The sequence below is a fragment of the Acomys russatus genome, chromosome 13 (genome assembly GCF_903995435.1).
Source record: "Acomys russatus chromosome 13, mAcoRus1.1, whole genome shotgun sequence".
NCBI classification, from domain to species: Eukaryota; Metazoa; Chordata; class Mammalia; order Rodentia; family Muridae; genus Acomys; species Acomys russatus.
Window position 1 is genome coordinate 2,722,430 of NC_067149.1, and position 22,391 is coordinate 2,744,820.

Sequence of the window (22,391 nt, forward strand, 5' to 3'; positions counted from 1 at the left end):
AGGCTTTCAGGTTTTAACTGTTAGGAAGATGGGATACTCCCATTAGTAAAAACACAAAATCACCACTTTGTACCAAAGAATAACTCAAACATTCTAGTAGGACTCTAGTGTAGTAGATAATAACACACACACACACACACACACACACACACACACACACACACAGACACACACACTGTTTTCCAAGTCTAACCATAACGTGTTAGTCAAACAAACTAAAATGAGCAACAACAAAAGGAAAAGAAGCCGGAAGATATACTGTTCCTTTGCATCTGGAGTGATGACTCAGCAGTTAGTTTTTGGGGCCTTACAGAGATTGAGAGTTCAGCTCCCAGCACCCACATCAGGTGCTCAGAACTATGTGAAACTCTAGTTCCAGGGCATCTGGTGCCCCCTTCTAGCTTCCACAGGCACGTACACTCGTGCCACATACACTTATGCAGATACACACATATACTTAAATAAAAATAACAAAGCATTAAAAAGGTATACCGTTCCTATCTATAACAGAATGTTGCCAATATGTTTTAAAGTTTTCTTTACTTTTTAAAGTTAAAAGCACGCAGTTTTCTCTTCCTGTTTTATGTTCGGTGTCTTTTGGCTCCTTCTGAGATTATCCGTGATGGTTTGGTAAACTTGGTGGTGAGCAAGTAAAAGAGGGCTGGGGCAGGTACCAAAATTAAAAGCATCAGATTTTGCTCAAGTTGCTCCCCTCTGGAGAGGGCGATTAAGCCATAGGCATGAAGAAACCAGTGGCTGAAGAGGACTAGCAGTCTGTCCTTTCTTATCAGATCACTGCAGCTCTCTATTTTGGCAAAAACCAGGTACACAGCCAGATTAACCAAAGATACCACCAAGACGATGTAAGGGAAGGCATAATACAAGAGGCCTCCTGCAACTGCTTGTAGTACTGTCAAAACCGGGAAGAAGTAGAGGGCGGTGTAAATGCTTCCAAACTGATTTGGCATGTATAGGTGCCACTGCATCTTCACCAGTAGTGGTCGGAGCAACATCATGAATAGTAAGCAGAAAGCATAATAAACAAACACAATGGTGTACAGTGGGTAGACGGCTTCTTGAGTGCAGTGCAGGGTGGTGATGTAATCTGGACTTGGATTGTAGAGCATCGTGTACCAGTCCGAAAGCATCAGCACTCGGCATGAGTGGATGGAAAGGGTGCCGGCGGGATCATTCACAAGTAATGTGACCACAGCTGCCATACTGCATTCAAATAACGCAGAGACTTGTTGGAAAAGCACACCTCTGGAAATACCATTCTTTAATTTCCGTTCAATGCAGATCCAATGGGAAACGAGAGGAAGCATTGCCATGAATCCAAGGTAAAGCCAGTCATAAAGTTCCGGGGACTCCGTGCAAGGCTGACAGTATTTCTGCTCATTTGTCCTCTGCCCTCTTGGGCATGCCCCACACTCTCCATATATTTCAGTTGAGCTGTTTTTAAACAATAGAGTCTTCCCACAATAGAGCCCAAAGCATGCCATCAGGCCTCATTAGGCTTCTAAGATCAATGGATGTAGCCACTAACGTCTAGGCTACAACGGTCCAGGTGGCTCCGCCTCCCGGTAACCCGGGCAACCATTTTGAGGCTAGGTCCTGCTCTACCAGATTCCTAGGCCCTCCTTCTGGGCTCAAGGGCCAGGCCCCTGGCTGCTTCTGCTTCCTCTTCCTCTTCCTCCTTCTCCTCCTTTTGCTGTGTATTCTAGTTTTATTTCTGTTTCCGTGATAAAATACCCCAACAAAAAGCGCCTTAGGAAAAAGAGGTTTATTTGAGCTTACAGTTCCAATTTACCATATGTCATAGAGGAAAAGTCAAAGCAAAAGCTCAAAGCAGCTGGCCACATTGCATCGACAGTTAAACAGAGTAAAACAGATCTGCCCATGCACCCAGTGTGGCCTCTCTCTGCTCAGCTAGCCCTCTCTACTCTTACACAGCCCAAAACCTCAACTTTGAGGTAGTGTGCTGCCCAGAATGGGCTAGGTCCTCCCACATCAGTTAGTCATCGAATCACTGTCCAACAGACACACACATAAGCCAACACGATGTAGACATTTCCTTTTTAGAGATTCTCTCTCAGGTAATGTTAAGTCATGGCAAGTTGCCATTTAAAACTATCACAATGTTCTTCTCATGTTTGACCTAAACTATCAAGGCATTGCCAAAATCTTGCTTTTAGTTTTTTCTTTTCAAGAGTGACTTCATTTTGCTTACATATTTTGGGGGAGTGATTGCATAGTGGTTAAAGGCATTTACTGCTCTTCCAGAGGACTGGGATGGAAGTCCCCAGGTCCTTGTTCTTGGGTTAGGCTCCCAGGGGTGACCCATTTCCTAGTCTGGTTAGGATTCCTGGAGCATTTGCTGCTAAAGAATTAGCATGGGCCCTTGGAGTGTATTTCAGGGTGTCAGAGTTTTCTGCTCTTGCTGTTGGTCTTAGCACAAGAGCGGAGATGAAATGTAAATCCAGACATGCTTGAGAAACCATAGTTCCTTCTTTTGAGTAGATTAACATGGAGCAGAAGATACAGGTGACAGGCCAGGGTCTGGTGACATTCATAAATTTATCATAGTCTAAAAATACACATTCTAACAGGATTATTTTAAAGGAGCTTAGCCTTCTTTGGGTGCATAATGTCTTAATCTTTCATCTTAAGCATTCATGTTTGATAAAAAATGATTCCTCATATAAATTCATGTATTGTAATTCGGTCCTTCCTAAAGTCCCTGGATAGAGAGCTACAGAATGTTACTCTCCCCTTTGCTCTTGAGAAAGGAGCTGAAAATGCAATACTGCTGTATGCTGCGTAAGAATTCATCCAAAAACCTGAACAAGTTCACCCATATTTTAGAAGCCCTGACATTTTGTCACTTGTCCTTCACCTAACAAGTTACTGTTCACTTTTGAAATGAGAAAGAGGGAGGGAGAGGGAGAGAGACAGACAGAGAAAGAGAGAGACATACAGAGACAGAGACAGAGACAGAGAGAGACAGAGACAGAGAGGGGACAGAGAGAGAGGGGCAGAGAGACAGAGACAGTGAGAAGAGAAGGAGAGGAGAGAGAGGGAGAGGGAGAGACACACACAGACAAACAGAGATATAGAGACGAGACAGAGAGAGACAGACAGAGAGGGAAAGAGAGAGAGCGAGAGAGAGAGAGAGAGAGAGAGAGAGAGAGAGAGACAGAGACAAAGAGAGAGAGAGAGAGAGAGAGAGAGAGAGAGAGAGAGAGAGAGAGAGACAGAGAGACAGAGAGAGACAGAGAGAACTAACATTAACCAAATTCCTAAATTTCCTTCCTTTCTTTCTTCAGAGTAGTCTGTCCTTCAGTTCCTGTGTGGTTTCTGGCTCATCCTGTTCCCTGTAAGTGCTATTTAGAGTACCTGTCCTACCCTGGATACCTCATGGTTCTGTCAATCCAGAGTTACGGCACTGCTGGGTGTGCCCAGGGACAGGTGTGAGGGCTGGCTATTGACTTCCTAATATTGACTTCAAAATTCCAAGGGGCTTATAGTTTGTCTTTCGTTGGTAATTGCAAGCTAAAATTAACAGTGGTGTGGTAGCTACAGTGTATTAGCCTTGTAAATATTTAGCTTATGGATTGGCATCCGACAAAATATCTTCTAGGCAGTTGAAGGGAGCACGATGAGAGAGGAGTTTGGGATGGTTTGTTCTGCCGCACACGGACCTAGTCTGCATGCTTAAGTGGGTGTAGCTGTCACATGATCAGTGCTATTCAGGGCTGTGCCTACTAGCTTGTCCTGGAGCTGCTCATACTGGGAGCTGCAGATGCTGCATCATACCTGGGATGTGTCTGCTGGGGACCAGTCTATGAGGATGTGTCTGGAGATATGTCTGTTGGGGAGCAGTCTATGATGTAGGTAATTGTCTATTTGTTGTAAGTGAGAAATTTAGCTGCAGGAGGCAATTAGAGCAGAAGGCTCTAGTTTTATAGTTACTTCCTATTAAACTCAACCACCCAATCAAGGTCTCAAGCATCACTTCAGAGGGCAGTTCACACGTTCATTTCTTGGTTTTCTGCAGGGATCTTTGGCATGTGAGATAATATAAGACTTATTTTTTCACCCATCCTTAACTCCACATCTCACCTCTTCATCCAAAGCTCTGTGTGTAGCCACTGTGTGGACTGTTTATACTTAACATGTATCACATGTGGGAAAGGGGACAGAACACTTTACCTTTTCAAATAAAAATTTCTTTCAACAGAAAACAACCTGAGACATGAACTTTTTTGGGGGTCAATTTTATTGTATGGTGTAAAGTAGGCTTAAGGGATAGAGGAATTAACACAACTTATGTATAGAGTCCTTTTACAATTTATTCAATTAATTAAAATGTTTACAATATTATACTTAAATACAAGGGACTGTGATTTATTACATTCACTTTCATTACTTTGTCTCACCCCTTGGCTGATGATCTCCTTTTTCTGAGCTACCATGCAGCCACTCATGATGAGTCCCTTCCCTTCCCCTCCTCTCTCTTCCCTTCCCCTCCTCTCCCCTTCCCCTCTTCTTCCCTTCCCTCCCCTCTCCTTCCTATCTGTCTCCCTCCCCTCCCTTCCCTCTTCTCTCCTTCCTTTCCCTTTCCCTGCCTTGTTCTATGCAGGGAGCTGAATATCCATTATGAATTATGAATACACAGGTCATTGGTGTGTATTCATAATTGTGGCCACCATGTTGAATTCAGATGGCAGCGTGTCCCCACTGCATCCTACTCCCCATCCCTCAGTCTCTGAGCTCCTTCCACCCTTTCTACTGTGATGTGCCCTGGGCCTTGGAGAGAATGACAGAGAAGTCCTGTCAGAGGCTGAGTCATTTATTCTCAGCACTCTGATTAGCTATGAGTCCCTGCTTTGCTGTCACCCATGTTCAGAAGAATCTTCTCTGACTAAGGCTAAGCACAGAGTCAATTTTCATCACTATCCAAGAAAAGCAAAGACTGAGAACTGTAAGTGGTGTTCCAGGGCAGCCATTGTGCTTTCACAAACTGCCTTCTTTCAGGAAAAGTAAGTAGTACAGAAGTTAACTCCTTCACATCTTGCACATTACTTGATAGACACAGCTCATGGAAGTGCTCAAATAGTCACAGTGAATTCTGCATAGACAGAATTACAAACATGCAATCTTTTAACTTACGTGAAAATGTAAAACAAAATACTTTCAATGAAAGCAATTAAACCAACAGCATAAGATCTTCTGAAGATTCCGTAATTTAAAGAGAAATTAAGGGTACTTATGAGTTTCTTAATCTGAAGGAGGATAGAATTCTATGCATTAAAACTTATGGACTCAAGTCAAAGTATTATTTGGAGAAATATTTATAGTTTTCATTTATTTGTTAGAAAAGAAGAAAGAGTAAAAACCAGTGAGCTTGGCATTGCAACAGGTCCCCGTCATCTGCAAGGTCCATGCCTGAACATTCTACTGTTAAGTTACAATAGCAATGACAAAACCACTGCTTTCCATAAATTTATACCTTTGTGCTGAGCCACATTCATAGTTAGCTATGCTTGGCCTCATGTAACTCAAGGGTAGCAGACTAATTATGCATAAGTTTTCAAATTAAGAAATTGAGACAGGACAATAAAAGACATTAAAAAAGAAAACACTATGGGAGCTGGGCATGGTGGCGCATGCCTTTAATCCCAGCACTCAGGGAGGCAGAAGCAGGTGGACCGCTGTAAGTTTGAGTCCATCCTGGTCTACAAAGTGAGTCCAGGATAGCCAAGGCTATCTGTTTCAAAAAAACCAAAACCAAACCAAACCAAAACAAAAGAGAACACCAGTATATACAGAAAATATTGACACGGAGGCAAACCAAGTAAAATTAGTAGAGATCAATAAACAAAAATAAAAACATATGAAATAAAAATTCAAAATACTTAGTTGAAATAAAAACACTGTCCTAGAAATTACCAGTAAGATGGACAAGACTCTTTCAATATTATCAAACCAAGGATGAAAAAATGGACAAATAAAACTAAGAACAAAAGGGAAGATTTGTCTAATGGTAAAACAGACACTAATGGTGAAGAAGGGAGGCTCAGCCTTTGGTCTGTTGATGGGAGGGTATCCATAGACTCTTCCCCAGTGAGATAACAAGCCTGCTGAGAAGGATGTAAAAACATTTAAAGAGTCTTTCCTTTACAAAAAGCTACTGATACTCAATAAGAACAGTAAATGTCTTCAGTGTTAAAACCATGACCTCTCTCTCATGACTGTTACCTGCAATCCCACATAATCTTGAGTGAGTGGATGTGGCCAAGTACAGGATCCCTGAGAAGGGCAGCTTGTTACACCTCTCACCCCTTCCGGCTTCTCTTCATAGAAGAGATCAAAGGCTTTCTGAGTAGGACTTAGAGGTCAGGGAATTCCTCCCTTTGTCCAGCCCCCAACTGTATAACTGTTCCACCACAGGAATGGCAGACAGAGGTGGTGGCAGCCAGGAATGCCCTCCTCACCTCCAGGGCTTCCTCACTTGGGTCGAACAAGCTGAGAAGCTTAGAGGCCACTGTCCACTCAGAGCCCAGACGAGTGTTTAGAGTTTTCTCAGGGTAAGATACAAGTAACAGGAAGAGATCCAAAACCCTTCATGAAGGACCCTGCTCCACAGAGTGGTGAACAGTTTGCTCCTTAGGGCATGCTAAGAAGTGACAGCTTCTCTTGTCCGGTAATAGGAAGCTGAAGTAGCTATTCAACTTGACAAATGAGAAAAATGGAGAGGTGGTATGAGAATACATGTAGTCAGAACAAACTTTGAAGAATGAACTAAAACAGTGTCACTTCTCTAATTTAATTGGCCATGCAGGATGTTATTGGTTTTCCATGTATATGGAGAGAGAGAGAGACAGAGAGAGAGAGAGAGAGAGAGAGAGAGAGAGAGAGAGAGAGAGAGAGAGAGAGAGAGAGAGAGAATATCTCTGTGCAGCTCTTGCTGGGCTGTCCTGGAACTCCCTATGTAGACCAAGTTGGTCCTGAACTCAGAGACTCACCTGTCTCTATCTCCCAAGTGCTGGCATAAAAGGCATGCACCACTATGCTAGCAGGACATGACGGATGGCTTTTTCAGCTTGAGACAACTTAGAATCACCTGAGAAAAAATTCAAACTGGATTGTCTGGATCAGGTGGGTCTGTAGACAAGGCTGTGGGAGATTGTCTTTGCTGTGGTAATTGATAGTGGAAGTTTCAGCCCAGAAGTGGGTGGCACTATTCCCTTGAGTTTTCCACTGTGTAAGAATAGAGAAAGCCAACCGAACAGTAAGCATGTGTGGATCTATCCTTCTGCCCTTGGATGTGATGTGTCTGAGCTGCTTTAAATTTCCATCTTGGCTTATTTGCTATGATGAACTCTAACCTGCAATTGCAAGTTAAATAAAAACTGTAAACCCTTTTTTCAGGTTGCTTTCTGCCAGAGTATGCTGTTGCAGCAACAGAAATGAAATTAGGTACAACAGTTCCCAGGGAAACGCCAAAATCAATACAGCCACTAACTGGTGTTAGTGTAGTGTCTCCAACAGGGGGCAGCACCTAATGAAGACATTGTTAACAGAGATAAGAAATAACACAAGGAGGTTGGGTAAAATCACTCTCACCCCAGGGCAAGCAATACGAAAGGCTTTACTCTAGAGGAAACAGGGAAATAGACTTTCCTAAAATAGCTTAGTTAAATTAAAAAAAGAAAAACAGATCCCAAATCTAAAGCAAGCACTGGAGGAGAAGGAATCAATATCTAGAGCTATTAAAATGTATTAATTAAAATGTACAGTGCTCCATAAAAGCATAACACAAGCAATGAGAAGAGAAACACAGAGTAAAACAATAACAGAACACAACCATGTTGTGGAAATTACCTTGAGAGGAAACAGAATTCAACAGAGAAAGTGTTGTGAGACTATTGTGTGAAACACATAGGTGAAGGTAGTGTGTCTCTTCATGATGCTGAGATTTAGTGAAGAAAAATTCACAAGGTGAAGTGGGTTTGCTGGCAGAAATTTGTCAAGTAGTTTCACTGGCTGAGGCCAACACCATTCTTTTATTCCAATCTTAATGATAAATATTCATTCTCAGAGTACATATTATACAGTAATTCTTTCTCTCCATATGTATGTATATATACATATGTACACACGTGTGTGTGTGAGTGTGTGTGTGTGTGTGTGTGTGTGATAGAATGGTTACAGAGTGGTTAAAAAGGCTATATCAGAGTTCATAAAGTTTTAAGGAGGCCTCACCCAGATGCCAAAGGTAGGAAACTGAAAGGGACACAGAAGGGAGATGTCTGAAGGCTGGGGATGTTAAGAGATGATAGGGTCATGAAGGCATCTCTTATTAATAGAATACTGTCCTTAGTTAGTGCAATAGTTTGAGCAGACCCCCCCTGGGCCCTGATCCACCCATTATGATGTTCTTCTTGTAGGTTTCTAGGACTCTCTGGGTCCTTCTATTTCCCCATTCTCCTACATTCCTCTTATTTCCAGGACAATACAAGTAGTAAACATTGAACCCCTACTTTGATCTACCTGATGGACAGGACATTCTCCACAGTTATGTGAAGAGTAGGGACTGACTCTGACATGAACTCTAGTGCTCCATATTTGACCACCTCCCCTTGGTGGGGAGGCCTGATAGCTCTCAAAGAAAGAATAAGCAGGCTACCAAGATGAGACTTGATATATAGCCTATGACCATATAGTGGGGGAGGAGGTCTCCTTTGGTCTTAGACTTAGAGGAGGGGAATAGGGTGAAAGCAGGAGGGAGGGAGGAACAGGAGGATACAAGTGATGGGATAACAATTGAGTTGTAATCTGAAAAAAATTAATTAAGAAAAAGAAAAACATACAAAAAATAAATAAATTCTAAATTAGAATACTGTTTTATTCTAGAGGCTTTGTGCAGCAGTCATCTCTCTTGCCCTTTTATTTCTATAAAATTGGGGAGTTATTTTGGAGTTAGTAACATTTGACCTGCCATTTCATATGGGTAGTCTCGTCAAATGATGAGCTGTCTAAGGTTGTGATAATGGGCTTTCGTAGCTTTCAAAGCTATGAGAAATACACTTTTGTTACCCATAACTTACCCAGTATCATTATAGCATTATGTTAGTTTTTGAATGTTTGTTCCTCAAAAGTGAAATGTGTTGGAGGAATAGCTCTCATTGGTTTGAAAAGTGGTTAAACTTTAATAGTTAGGACCTGGCTGGAGATGAGTAGGCATTTGGCAGTATCAATTTTGGAAGACATTAATGCCCATATCATGGGAGCTCAGGTCCTTGGTTATCAAGAGAACAGATACAATTGGGGTCTCTCAGCTCACTCCCTGGCTGTTTCTCTCAACATGTGACTCTCCTCTTTGGTACATGCTTACCACCACAAGGTACTCTCTTCTGCAAGCTGCTTCCAGAACCTGTTGGTATTTCCTTAGGCCCCCGGAACTGTAGACCAAGTGAACTTCTTTTCTTTGTAAGATACTCATTCTTAGGTGTTTGCTATAGTCACACACTTGTAAAACATCAAAAGCAATTATTCTGGTTTTTTTTTTTTGGCATAAGAAAACACTTGTTTATTTATGTCCCTAGAATGGCTTAGGAATATCTCACTAGGGTAATGATTAGGGAGAAAATGCAGACTATAGGCTTTTTAGAGGTTTGGATATTAATAATTAAGCAAGGAAGAAAGGGGGAAGGGGAAAAGAAGGAATGAAGTTTGAATCAGAAGGGAAGAATGTTTACTGGGGGGATGAGAAATCATGTGGAAAATACCCCAGAACGGGTGCAGAGAAGAAACATCTGATAAACCCATTCAGTCAAGAAAGGAGATTAAAAAAAAAAAAAAGAAAGTACAAAAATAAATACAAATAATAATAATACTGAAAGATATTATGAATGCAGTCAGTAACTCCTCCTAATAGGAACTAGTACACTTTGCCCCTCCCCTTGGCTATGTTTTGTACCAGTCCCACAGCTAGAGGAGCCCGCTGTTCGCAGCAATTCAAACAAACTTCTTGCTGGAGGTGGGGCAGCCTGAGAACCTGGCCCACAGGTCAGTGGCAATGTTCTCTCTAGCATTTGGAGGCTTTTTGTGACTGATGCTCTGAGTGGGTGTGGAAGGCCTACCTCCTCTTCTATGCCTTCATCAGTCAATGTCCCCATGTCACTGAGAACCTGCTCAGCTTTCAGCAGTAGGATTCTCCCATTCCAGTGTGGCTTTCCTGTGGGTGGTGCTCACTCTGGCTGTTCACTCCAGGACACGAAGAGTCTCCACAATAGGCTTCTGTGCTGTACTTCTGTCTCTGTCTCCTCAGCCTGTGTTGCTCTCACCATACTTTGTACACAGCACACCTAGCCCCTACTCAAGTCTCAGGTTGACTGTATCTCTTCAGCTCTTTGTTATCTAAGAGGGGAGAACACCTCTCTGACAGCTCCTACTGACCAGCACTGTGCAGCGGGGCACTGGTGGTGTCCTCTCCTGGCTTCCTTGTAGATAAAAATTTGGCCTATGCCTATTACCCACCTCCTTCCTCTTCTTCCTTCTCCTTCCCTTCCTCCTCCCCCTTGCCAGATAATTTTTTTTTCCAATGGGAATAGGATGTACTGTTTCTTACCCTGACTCTCCTTTTCAACAGATCACACAGAGTGGCATCTAATTTATTCTCTTATGTGGAAACATTTCTCCTAACTGGCTTACTTAATTCTTCAAAGGAAATACCAGGACACAACCCTCACCACGACTGGTAGATGTGGCTGCATCAGTAGATAGGTGAACTGTGCAGGATAATGGCCTATTTATCACCTCCAGAAAGCAACTATTTTTTTCTAAAACAACTATTCCTAATAGATATCTCCTGAGCATTGTCCTCACCATGAGCAGAACTGTTCATAACAGGAGCAGCTTCATGAGACATTTGCCTACAGAACCATTACAAAATTTTCTATTTGTGAACACATTTTATTTCCCTTTCTTTTTACCTTCTGTATGATGAGGGGCTACTGGCAAATTATACCAGTATAGATGCAGATGGAAAGTCAATATCTGTTTACTCTGTGTCCTAATTAGATTTACCTGTCAGCTTGATACAACATACAGCCATTTGAGAAGGGAGCTTCCACCGTGGAATTGCCTAGATCAGATTGGCCTTTGGGCGTGTCTATGGGGGATTGTAATGGTTGTTAATAGATGCAGGAGGGTCTGGTCCACTGTGGGGTTCACCATTTCTTGGTGATCTTCAGCTGGAGAAGAATTAGTTAAGCATGATGTGCAAGTGAGCCACGAAGCAACATCCCTGCACGGTTTCTGCATCATGTTCTTGCCCTGACTTAACTCAGTAGTGAACTATGACCTGGAAATCCAACGCTTTTATTTCTGTAAAGTTGCCTTTGCTCAGAATGTGTTGATCATAACAATGTAAAGAAAACTAGAATGCCCTGTAAGCTGCATGTATGACAATCCTTCTCACCTTCCATCTCCTAATGAACAAAGTTGGGTCAGTCACACACATGGATGTAACACGTGTCAAAGCCCTATAGGGTTTGCTGCATATAGTAGGTATCCATTAGCAAGGATATTGGATGCTACTAGATTTATAATTATTATTCTACTCCCTATGGGATCATAGCATCAGTTAGAGAGGATATATTTTTTTCCCAAAGACTTTACTTTTTCTGTCCTTAAGACAAGGAAACTTGTCCAGCTTTGGGGTATGTGATGTTTAATTTATTTCTAAGTAAGTACAGGGAAATCCTCTGAGGACCAAGGCAATGCCAGCAGGGTAGTTCATCCTCTGTATGCGTAAAGCATCCATAAGTCCTTGTCTGGCTCGAGAACTCCAGGGAGCAGTGGCTGTCTTCCTGCTAACTTCAGGCCTCTGGGAAGGCAGCTGAGGGTCTGTTGCCACTGCAGCTACGTCTGCTCTTGGTCTGTTTCCACGTGGCCTTGACCACTTGCTCATCTTAACCCTTCTATTGAAACCTCAGAGAGCAGTTCTGTTTATCTCATGTCCAACCACAGGAGATATAGTTTGTAACTCTGGGACTGTTTTTTTCTCCATGAGTATAAAGCAGAAAAATTGACATATTTAGAAGCATTGCTCTTTTAAAATTGTGTGTGTGTGTGTGTGTGTGTTGTGTATGTGTGTCAGAGGACAACCTGTACGAATGAGTTCTATCTTTACATATGGGTCTCAGGGATGAAATTCAGCTCATCATACTTGGTAGCACGTGCCTTTGTCTGCTGATGTGACTGGTTTCTCCTCTATTGATAATGCCCTGCTGGCTATCTGGTAGACTTTTCCCAGAGGACAGTACATAAAGAGGCACTCACACATGGCCAGAAAGTAATTAAAATGTATTCATGGTGTAGATGAGAGAATGTGTAGATGATTCGAAGGTAGTGTGGCAAGAAAGTGAAAGAAAAAAAATTTGCCAGGAAATTAAGAATCAGAGCAAAAGAATAAGGAGGGGATTCTGCTAGCCCTCAGGTATACAGCTGCTTCAGGTTTCACTAGAACTCATGCTTGCAGAGGTCCTGGAGGCCAGTTTGGAAATGCTTCCCACACTGCTTTCTGTGCTGTTATCCTTTAACTTACCCAAGTTTCAGAAAAGAGCCAACCTTTAAAAATATGTGAACATATGCTCGATTCATAGGTTTATACTGATTTCTACGCAGTAGCCCCTGAGCCACTCAAGGTCCATGATTGCCACACACATGGAAGGTCCCTCTTCTGGCTTTGCTCAGTGCCTGGCCCAAACCTTGTCTCCATGACTATGCAATGTCACCCTCACCCTGGGCCATCATTCTGCTAAGCTTCACTTTCCTGTGCTCAGCATCTAGGAGGAACTGGGACGTGTTGAAGCAGGATCACCAGAGATAGCAACAGTGAAGACTCTGCCATCCAGTGCCCCAGGCTCCCATCAATATTTCATCCTGACGCTCTCGCACTGAGTGCAGACAAAGCTTTTGCATTCTTCCCGAAGGGATGCTCCAGGCAGCCTCTACTTGATGACGGGAACTGGCAACCAAGGTGACATCATTTGTCCCCCAGATTCCCTGAGCCACGGATGCCCTCTAAGTCTCTTCACTAGACTTTAATATTCACTTCTGTTTCTGAGTTGCATCCCATTTGTTTATTATAGTAGGAGCTTTTCCAAATATGAGCCAGTTAGTGGGTTTTCTGCTTGATATGCATTTATGTACCTCAAGGTAAAAGTGTTGATTTCACTCAACAATTGTACAATTATTTTCTTTTGCACTGGCTGAGCTCAACAACCGTGGGGCTGGATGTAGATGCAATTTACTTTCTTCTGTCTGGATAGAATGCGCACCTGAAAGGTGCTCGCATTTAAGAGATACCATCTCTGTGAAGGATCTCCCATGTCTCCCCAACTTTTCCCAGATATCTGTGGCTTACCTGATGAGGAAGCTCAGCTTCCTCTTTCCTTCTTCTTTTTCTCTTGATAGCCCATTGGTGGCTTCCAGAGCACCTGTGAGTATCTGTTCAGTTAATTATTTTTCTTGCTTTCTGAGATGGGGTCTCAGGTAGCCTAGGCTGGCTTTACACTCATTCACCTTCCTGACCCTTCCTGCAGAGTGGTGGGATTACAGGTGCACCACCATACCTGCTTTGTTTTGTTTTTGTCTTTTTAATGAAAAACGAAATGGAAGAAGAAGAAGAAGAAGAAGAAGAAGAAGAAGAAGAAGAAGGAGAAGAAAGAACAAGGAGGAGAAGGAGGAGGAGGAGGAGGAGGAGGAGAAGAAGAAGAAGAAGAAGAAGAAGAGAACATGACTGTTCATATGTATGGTACAGGAGGTTTATTGCAGGAAAAAGGGAGGACATAGCCAGAGGCAAGAACATCTGGGAGAGAACATGACTAGACTGAGCTGAGAGGGGAGAGGGGAGAAGGGAGAGGAGTGAGGAGTGAGGGAAGAGGGGAGAGGGGAGAAGGGAGAGGAGTGAGGAGTGAGGGAAGAGGGGAGAGGGGAGAGGGAAGAGGTAGTAGAGGAGAGGGGAGAGGGGAGACAGGAGAGGAGCCAGACCAAGAGGCCAGAAAAAATCTAAAGGACTGGCTGGCTGGATTTTATAGGAAAGGGCTGCTGGGGGAAAGACAGCCCAGCCCCTGGGCTGCAGAAATTTAGGATATGCTGGCAGAAGGGCCCAGTGACAGGTACGGACTGAGGGATGCTGGGAGACCTAGCAGCCAGTTCTGCTTCTAGCCAGCGTTAAGACTTAACAGTGGTGCTGGGGATTGAACCAGGATTTGTACATGCCAGGCAAGCACTCACTGAGTTACATCTTGAACCCTCACTGGATTTTCAGGAGGATAGAGCAGACTTTCATCCTTTTTATCTCCAGAGATTGGACTAAGCATACAGCGAGCCTCAAAAAAAGTGGGTGCCTGTGCTGTGAATAAACATGCACAGAGATTTGCAGCTGATTTGCTTGGCTTCCATGTACACCCGTTCCCTATAACTCCCCAAAATGCCCTTGCAAGGTGATCATTTTCCAGAAGAGGAGCCTGGAGCTCAGAGAAATTAGGTGTCTATTCTGAAGATGTGTGACAAGGAAGAGGTAGCTCTGGGATGCAAAATCCATTCTTTGCCCTTTAGCTATGCCTTCCCCTGCCTTCCCCTGGCCCAGTTCTTAGTGTCTGCAGTTGTGTGTTGTTAAAGTGTCACTCATTCATTATGACGTTATGACTTCATATGTGTGTCTAACTAGATTATAAGCTCCCCAAGATAAAGTAGATATGCACCGTTCTCCTCCTTCCATCTCTTCTCTCATTACTGCAAGTGGGCGGCAATCCCAACATTGTCTCTGCTGGATTATTTCATCATTTAATGTCACAAATCAAAATTTAGTGTGAGACCATAATTCTTTAGTTCTGCTTTGACAAAAACCTCCTGATTTGTCTAATGGGATCATTAAAAGAGAAATATGAAATATATTCAGAAGTGTGAGGGGTCTTATACTAGGATGGAAGTATTTGAGCTGCCCAAGCATGTATTTAAAAAAACAAAACCAAAAACATTATGGAAGCTGGCATGTTTACTGCATCTCACAAAACATTCTGCTAGTCATTGTAGTGGAAAATGCTTCTATACCACACTTGCCTGCCAAGAATCACGGATGGTCGAATGACAGAATGTGGTATATATGATATATATACCATATATATGTATATGTATATATACACACATATATGTAGTATATATACATATCCATCTATCTATCTATCTATCTATCTATCTATCTATCTATCTATCTACCTATCTATCCATCTATCTATCTATACCCTCATGCTTCGAGATGGGTCTTGGTTTGAGGACGTCTTCTACCCTTTTTGAGTAGTACTATTCCTGACTTCAGAACAACAATTGGCCTAATCTGGCCTCTTCCCTCGGCCTCATCCTCACTCATTGCATTTGGAGATGGGTGAGAGGTTAAGAGCATTTCAGTGAAGTCAATGGAGTCTTCTGGGTTACCTAAACATTCTGTGCTGAACCGTGTTACTGATTGGTTATTGTCTGGTTGTGAGGCTGTCTGATTTTGTCCTAGAAACATGTCACTGGGAGTCATAGCATTGTTCACCAGGAGTTTGGAGGCAAAATCCCACAATGCAAAGTCTTACAAAATTGCATGCTCACTGTCACTCCTGCAACTCGATGGACATTTTTCTTTTCGAAGTCTTAAGTTTTAATTGACACAAAATTATACATATTTATAGGATACCATGTGGGTTAAAATTTTTTAAAAAAGGATTTATTTTTAATTTATATGTGTTGGTTTTGTCTGCATGTATGTCTGTGCACCAAGTTCTTGCAGTGCCTGTGGAGGATCAGGGAGGACGTCAGATTCACAAGAGCTACAGTCACGGAGAGTTGTGAGCCTCCGTGATGTTTGGACTCAAACCTGGGTCTTTTGGAAGAACATTCAGTCAGTGCTTATAACTGCTGGGCCATCTCTAGCCCCATTAAAAAGAGATTTATTTTATGTTAATTTTGTGTGTGGGTTACGGGCACAGGTACTCAGCAGCCCACAGAGGCCAGAAGAGGGGGTCTGATTCCCTGGTGCTGGAGTCAAACTCAGCTTCTAACAGCTGGGCCATCTCTCCAGCTCCATGTGATGTTTTATACCGTATTTATTATGTAATGTTCAAATCTGGATAAATATATCTATGTCCTCAAACATGTATACTTTCTTTGTGAAAGCATTCAAAGGCATTTCTTGTAACTGTTTTGAAATACACAGCATGTTGTTATCCTGATCCTTCCTCAGCCCACTGTGCAGCAAAACACCAGAGTTCTTCTCATAACTACGACACTGTGCTCATCCATCAATCTCTCTCCTCCCCTCCCCCTCCTTCCCTTCCCTGGCCTCTGGTAAGCATTATGCTGCTGAATGGTCCAGTTTTTTTTCCTCCTTGAAGAAAGCTAAAGAAGCTTCATCAAACCTGTATTCAGTTAATTTGCATGCAACTCAAGGATGTTTCCATGGTTATTGATGATGCAGAAGGCATCGGACTGAGAGCTAGGCTGTGAGGACGAGGGAAGCGACACGCCACACTTTCAAGTAGCTTAGAACTTAATTTGGAGTTCAAGTCAGTGCATTTTAAAAGGCAAATTCTTCAAGAGACATTAAACCACAGGGCTATGTGAAGCAGAGAGAAAGACTGCGGCCTGCATAGGCAAGACTGATTTCACGCAGAAGATAGAATTCCAATGAGTCCTAAGTGGGAAACTGGCTTTTGAGAGGTAAGGGCATAGCACAGGTGAAATTAACTTGAGGGGAGAGAAAAGTTCCATTTCCAACAAGCTCTCTAAGTATGGGCAGGGACATCTTGAGAACTCTGGGTGTGGCAATGGTTAATGAGGGATAGAATTACTGTGTCAGGCATGGAATTTTCTACCAGATGATATTTGCTTATTTATGCTATTGTTATTGTTATAACCTATTTTTCAGCCCAGGGACTTTAACATGCTAAGCAAGTGCTTTGCTATTGAGCTATATGCCCAATCCACCCAGAAGACATTTTTACTTTTTAAAAATATATTTGAAAAAATTTGAAGTGAAAATATAATTACATTTTCTTCTTATATATTTTCTTCCTCCAGCCCTTATTATGTGTCCTCCACCCCACTCCCTACATGTTCTTTATCAAATTCATGTCTTTTTCTTCAAATGCTGTTATACACACACACACACACACACACACACACACACATATATATATTCCTAAATTTATGAATACAACTTGCTCAGTCTGTGTAACGTTACTTGTCTGTTTACGTTTTCAGGCATGATTACTGCTTTTGGATTACCAGTTGGTGTGCCCCTCCTTGGGGAAGGATACTTCTCCCTTGCTTTCAGCCTCCAGGTCTGGCCAGCAGACAACCTGGACTGGATTCACAGTTGGAGTCATATAATGACATTTTTTGGGAGGTGCTGAAGAATAGAAAGTAGATCCTGGTAGGAGAAAGTAGGTCACTGCTTTGTGTACCTGGGGTTGTACCTTGCTCTCTGGTCACTTCCTGGATTTCTCTCTCCTTTCTTCTTGGCAGCCATGGTGAGAACTGCATCATTCCTTCATGCCCTCTGCATCATATTGTCTAACACGTATGTAACCATGATCTCCTTCCACTCTGAATTCTCCCAGGACTTTAGCCCATGATGAGAACAATAATGATGCTGTGATGAGACAGGGAGAACAGTCGTACTGGTTGAGGAAAGTCTTAGTTTCCTCAGAGTATCTGACGGGACAGTTCTGGCAACAAGTCCAAGAGCTTGGCACTGGTGTGTGCTCAGCCTCTGATAAGGGTATCATGCTGTCTTTACAATGGTGCAAAAGGAAAAAGACAAATGACACACGCAAAATGACAAAGCATGAAGTACAAAGATATTATACCAGCCTGCTGTCCTCATAACCAATCTACCAATCTAGTGGGGGGAGGGCGAGAGGTGATTGGGGAGTTTTGTTTCTGTGCCAGGCAGCTCACACACACGGTCATTTCGCCTCCAATGCCTCTTGCTTCTGAAGGCAACTGCACTTAGGTGCACAGACCCCTGCTATCAAGAACCAGATACACATAATTAAAAAGAAAGTATTTATAAAACAAGCAATCCTCTCCTATCAAGGGCCCCTTAAATGGTCCATATGCAGACACTACACCAACAGAATTGACTTTCAACCAGATTTTTGGAGAGTATGAGCAGTATTTAAACTATGACAAAACTGAAGACTGTGTGAGAGGTGAGAAAGCAGGACAGCAAGCTTGTGTGGTTTTCTATCAACTTGTCAAAGAAGGGAAGAAAAGGGCTAGAAACGTGCTCAGAGGGAGACGTTGCACAATTTGGGCAGAGGTTATATGTCTGGATTGTGTCGTTGATGAAAGAACGTTAAAATGTTCGATTATGCCCAGTGCATTATTTTAACAATGTGATCCTAAAAATGATTTTAAAATGCTGACCTTAGCATTTTTCTTATATATTGTTTTTTTTTTCTTGCTCTGATTGTGAAAGTCTCAGGGCTCAATGAACATTACTCAACTAATTGGTATCTATTGGTGACATGCCTTCTGTTTAAGACTCGGTGCCTCTGAGAAACCTTAGACATTTTTACTTTGGTTGCTCTCCTCATCCTCCACTCATTATTGCTTTCCTATTGCTTAGGTTCCTTTCTCAGGAATGGACTTGCTGGACACACGTACTTCATTAGGTCTGTAGAAAGGCACAGTGCACATAAGCACATCTATGGACTGCCCCATATCTATTTCTGCCCTGGCTTCCTGCCTTTCAGGAGTACTTACATGGCTCTAAGTACTTCCCATAATAAAGTCATTTATTACCCTTAGGAACAAAGGACATGTATGCAAGCTTCCCAGTTGATGAAGGAGGCACAGGGAGAGTTAGCAGCTTGCTCAGCTAAGAACTGGCAAGTTGGGATTTGAAGTCATGCGAGTACCATGTAAGCCCATGATCTCAACTGCTGCATCGCTTTTCTCAGAATGAGTATAAACACGCGTTACAACGTGTCACGTGTGCCTTTTGCTTTACTTTTCCTACTGTGATTTTTATTCTATCCTCAGGTTAAAAGCCTGTTAAGGTTCTCGGTGTTCCCGGAAATTCAACTGAAGCAAGGCTTACCCGACCGAGAGGCTGGGATAGTGCACTGGTTCACTTTTGTTGCTGTAACAAGATACTTGAGACAGGATAATGCTGTGAGTAAAAGAGGTTTATTTACCTTAGTTTTGGAGGTTCAGAGTGCAAGCTGCAGTGGCTCCATTGGTTCAGTTTCTGGAGAGATGCTACCTGGCAGATGGTATCCCAGTGGCCGTGGTGGTGGTGGTGGTGGCCGTAGTGGTGGCTGTGGTGGTGGTGGTGGTGGTGGTGTGTGTGTTCAGATCTCTTGTGTGAGATCTCAAGGTCCCCACAAGAGCTACTGTCACCTTTTCAGTGGCCCCAATGACGTAAGGACCTCTGGGTATTTCTGTGTCTGAAAGGCCCCACCACCTCCACACTGCCAAGCTGCAGGTCAAACTTCCAACAGATGGACCTCTGGTGGCCAAGCTACACCCAAGCCATAACAGACAAGATGATCCCACCCCAGAGGACAGGAACTGTAGCATGTCATGTCAACAATCTCTGTTTTCCCACCATCACTCTGAGCTTCATTAAATTTGAGCATACAGTACATCTCTTAGGGAGAAGTTAGTTTCTTTGGGTTCTGAACACATCAAGGGTGGTGCACACACATGGCAGTTTGCTGCCAGAGTGATGACTGCACTTGTGCTAACCCATCAGTCAGCAAGCGATCGCCAAAGATTCGTGGGGATTGAATGTAGTGCCAGATCAATATCATATTTCACTGTGCTGGCAATGGGTGCCTGAGATGGCTGCAGGAGGAAGGTGAAATGAGTTATTAGATTAATGAGTGGATCCCCCATGGAGTTATCTGGATCCATCAGAAATGGACTAGGAGCTTAATATTTTGTTGACCATAGACCAAGAATGAGATAAAATATCTTTCATTTGCTAGCTGCTAAAGTATAACTTGTGGAGTGTGATGTAATATTTTGGGTTATAAAGCAAAAGCTTGTAAATTACACTGGTAGTTGATTGTATGATGGTAATCCCTGCAGCTTCTGATACTTTTTCAGATGTATGAAATTCTGCAAATCTTCCCATCCAGGCTGGTATGCTTTTCCCAAGTTTACCCCAGGATTTCTGGAGCAAACATTTCATAGATGCATTTCCCCCTCTTTTGCTAATGGTACTGGGACATGAGGGTCAACTATTTAGTAAATATTCACTTTATACTTACCAGTTTCTTCGGTGGGCAGAATCAAGGAGGCACCTTTCTTGTCATCCTAAATCTTGCAGAATTGCAAAAATGGAAGAACCAAATGTGTTAAGGCTAATACTACCCTGTAGGACGGATCATATGAAGAAGTGCTAGCTGGAAAGGACCTGGGGTCCTCTGTCATTGCTGCTGTCATTGCTGCTGCTGCTAGTGACGGTGGTGGTGGTGGTGGTGGTGATGGTGGTGGTGGTGGTGGTGGTGGTGGTGGTGGTGGTGGTGGTGGTGGTGGTGGTGGTGGTGACGGTGGTGGTGGTGGTGGTGGTGGTGATGGTGGTGGTGGTGGTGGTGGTGGTGTGATGGTGGTGGTGGTGGTGGTGGTGGTGGTGTGGTGTGATGGTGGTGCTGGTGGTGGTGGTGACGGTGGTGATGGTGGTGGTGGTGACGGTGGTGGTGGTGGTGGTGGTGGTGATGGTGGTGGTGGTGGTGGTGGTGATGGTGGTGGTGGTGGTGGTGGTGACGGTGGTGGTGGTGGTGGTGGTGGTGATGGTGGTGGTGGTGGTGGTGGTGATGGTGGTGATGGTGGTGGTGGTGACGGTGGTGGTGGTGGTGGTGGTGGTGATGGTGGTGGTGGTGGTGGTGATGGTGGTGGTGGTGGTGACGGTGGTGGTGGTGGTGGTGGTGGTGGTGGTGGTGGTGACGGTGGTGGTGGTGGTGGTGGTGGTGGTGGTGGTGGTGGTGGTGATGGTGGTGATGGTGGTGGTGGTGGTGGTCGTGGTGGTGGTATGTGTGTGTGTGTAAGAGAGAGAGATAGGGAGAGAGAGAGAGAGAGAGAGAGAGAGAGAGAGAGAGAGAGAGAGAGAGAGAGAGAGAGAGAGAGAGAGAGAGAGAGGCCTTCTCTTCTCATTGACATGTCTGAGAACTGACTCAGGGGCCCCTACTAGAAATGACAGGAGGACTTTGTTAGTCAGGATAGGATGCCTCACTTTTTAGTGATAAATTATACCCAGATCTTACACACGTATTGCGCTAAGGCTTTTTCTTGCCACATGATGTTTTGTTTCTACTTTACACTAGCTTTGGCTTTTGTTCCAGAGCTTCCTGATGGTTGAACACCTGCTGCTGAGTTTCAGGCATCAGTCCTCAAATGCTCGCAATTTATTGGCCAGAGCTGATCATGCAGCATTGAAGATCCAGAGATGGGCTGGAGTATAAAACCACCACGTGCTCTGAATACAGAGATCTTGGGTTCTTTGATGGACAGTATCAAGAAGCTGAAGTTACTACAGGATCTGGAGGAAGGAAGTCAGCTATTAGGGAGGAAGAGTTGATGTTGTGCCCAGCAACAGAAAGCAGTATTGAGAACAAACAAAGAAAGATAGAAAGGAATCAGAGTGCAAACATGCCGATTCAAACCTCACGTTGGCAGCCTAACCAACAGGGCTGAGTCAGTTTCTTTATCAAGATCAAATTTCTTTAAGCCTCATGGTTACTTTGTGTGTGGTGTGTGTGTGTGTGTGTGTGTGTGTGTGTGTGTGTGTGTGTGTGTGTGTATGTGTGTGTTCAGGGATACTGTATGTGCACATGTGTGTGTAGTCAAGTGGACGTACTCGAGTGTTGTTATTTGGGTGGGATCTACGTTGCTTTTTGAGACAGGATCCATCACTAGCCTGGAGATGCCCAGGGCACACCAGGCTTCTGCCTCTCCCTGCATTCCCAGTGCTGGGGGTTCTGACATTACAAAGGCACGCCACTCTCCTCGACATTATATGGGTCTGGGGTTGAACTTGGGTCCTCATCTTTACAGGGCAAGGGTTTTATCAAATACACAAAATCTCTCTCCAGCTCTGATGACTACTCTGATGAGCAAATTGTAAGCATTTAGTATCCAGTTTCATGGGAGTGCTCTGAAAACACTCAAATGTTTTGTAATAATAACCAGGAAATATGAAACAGGCATGGCGGTCAGCACCTAGAATCCCAACACTTAGGCAACTGAGGCATGGGATCTTTGAATCTGAGGCCAGCTTTGGTCTACACAGTGATTCAAGCCAGTTACACCTACATAGT

General features: G+C 43.5%; 1 protein-coding gene across 1 annotated transcript; it reads right to left on the reverse strand.

Annotated features, from left to right (window-relative positions):
* Positions 1 to 581: 581 nt before the first annotated feature.
* On the reverse strand, positions 582 to 1,502 carry LOC127196938 (JNK1/MAPK8-associated membrane protein-like). Its single transcript, XM_051154650.1, has one exon. The coding sequence runs from the start codon at positions 1,500 to 1,502 to the stop codon at positions 582 to 584; it is 921 nt and encodes a 306-aa protein (XP_051010607.1).
* Positions 1,503 to 22,391: the final 20,889 nt, after the last annotated feature.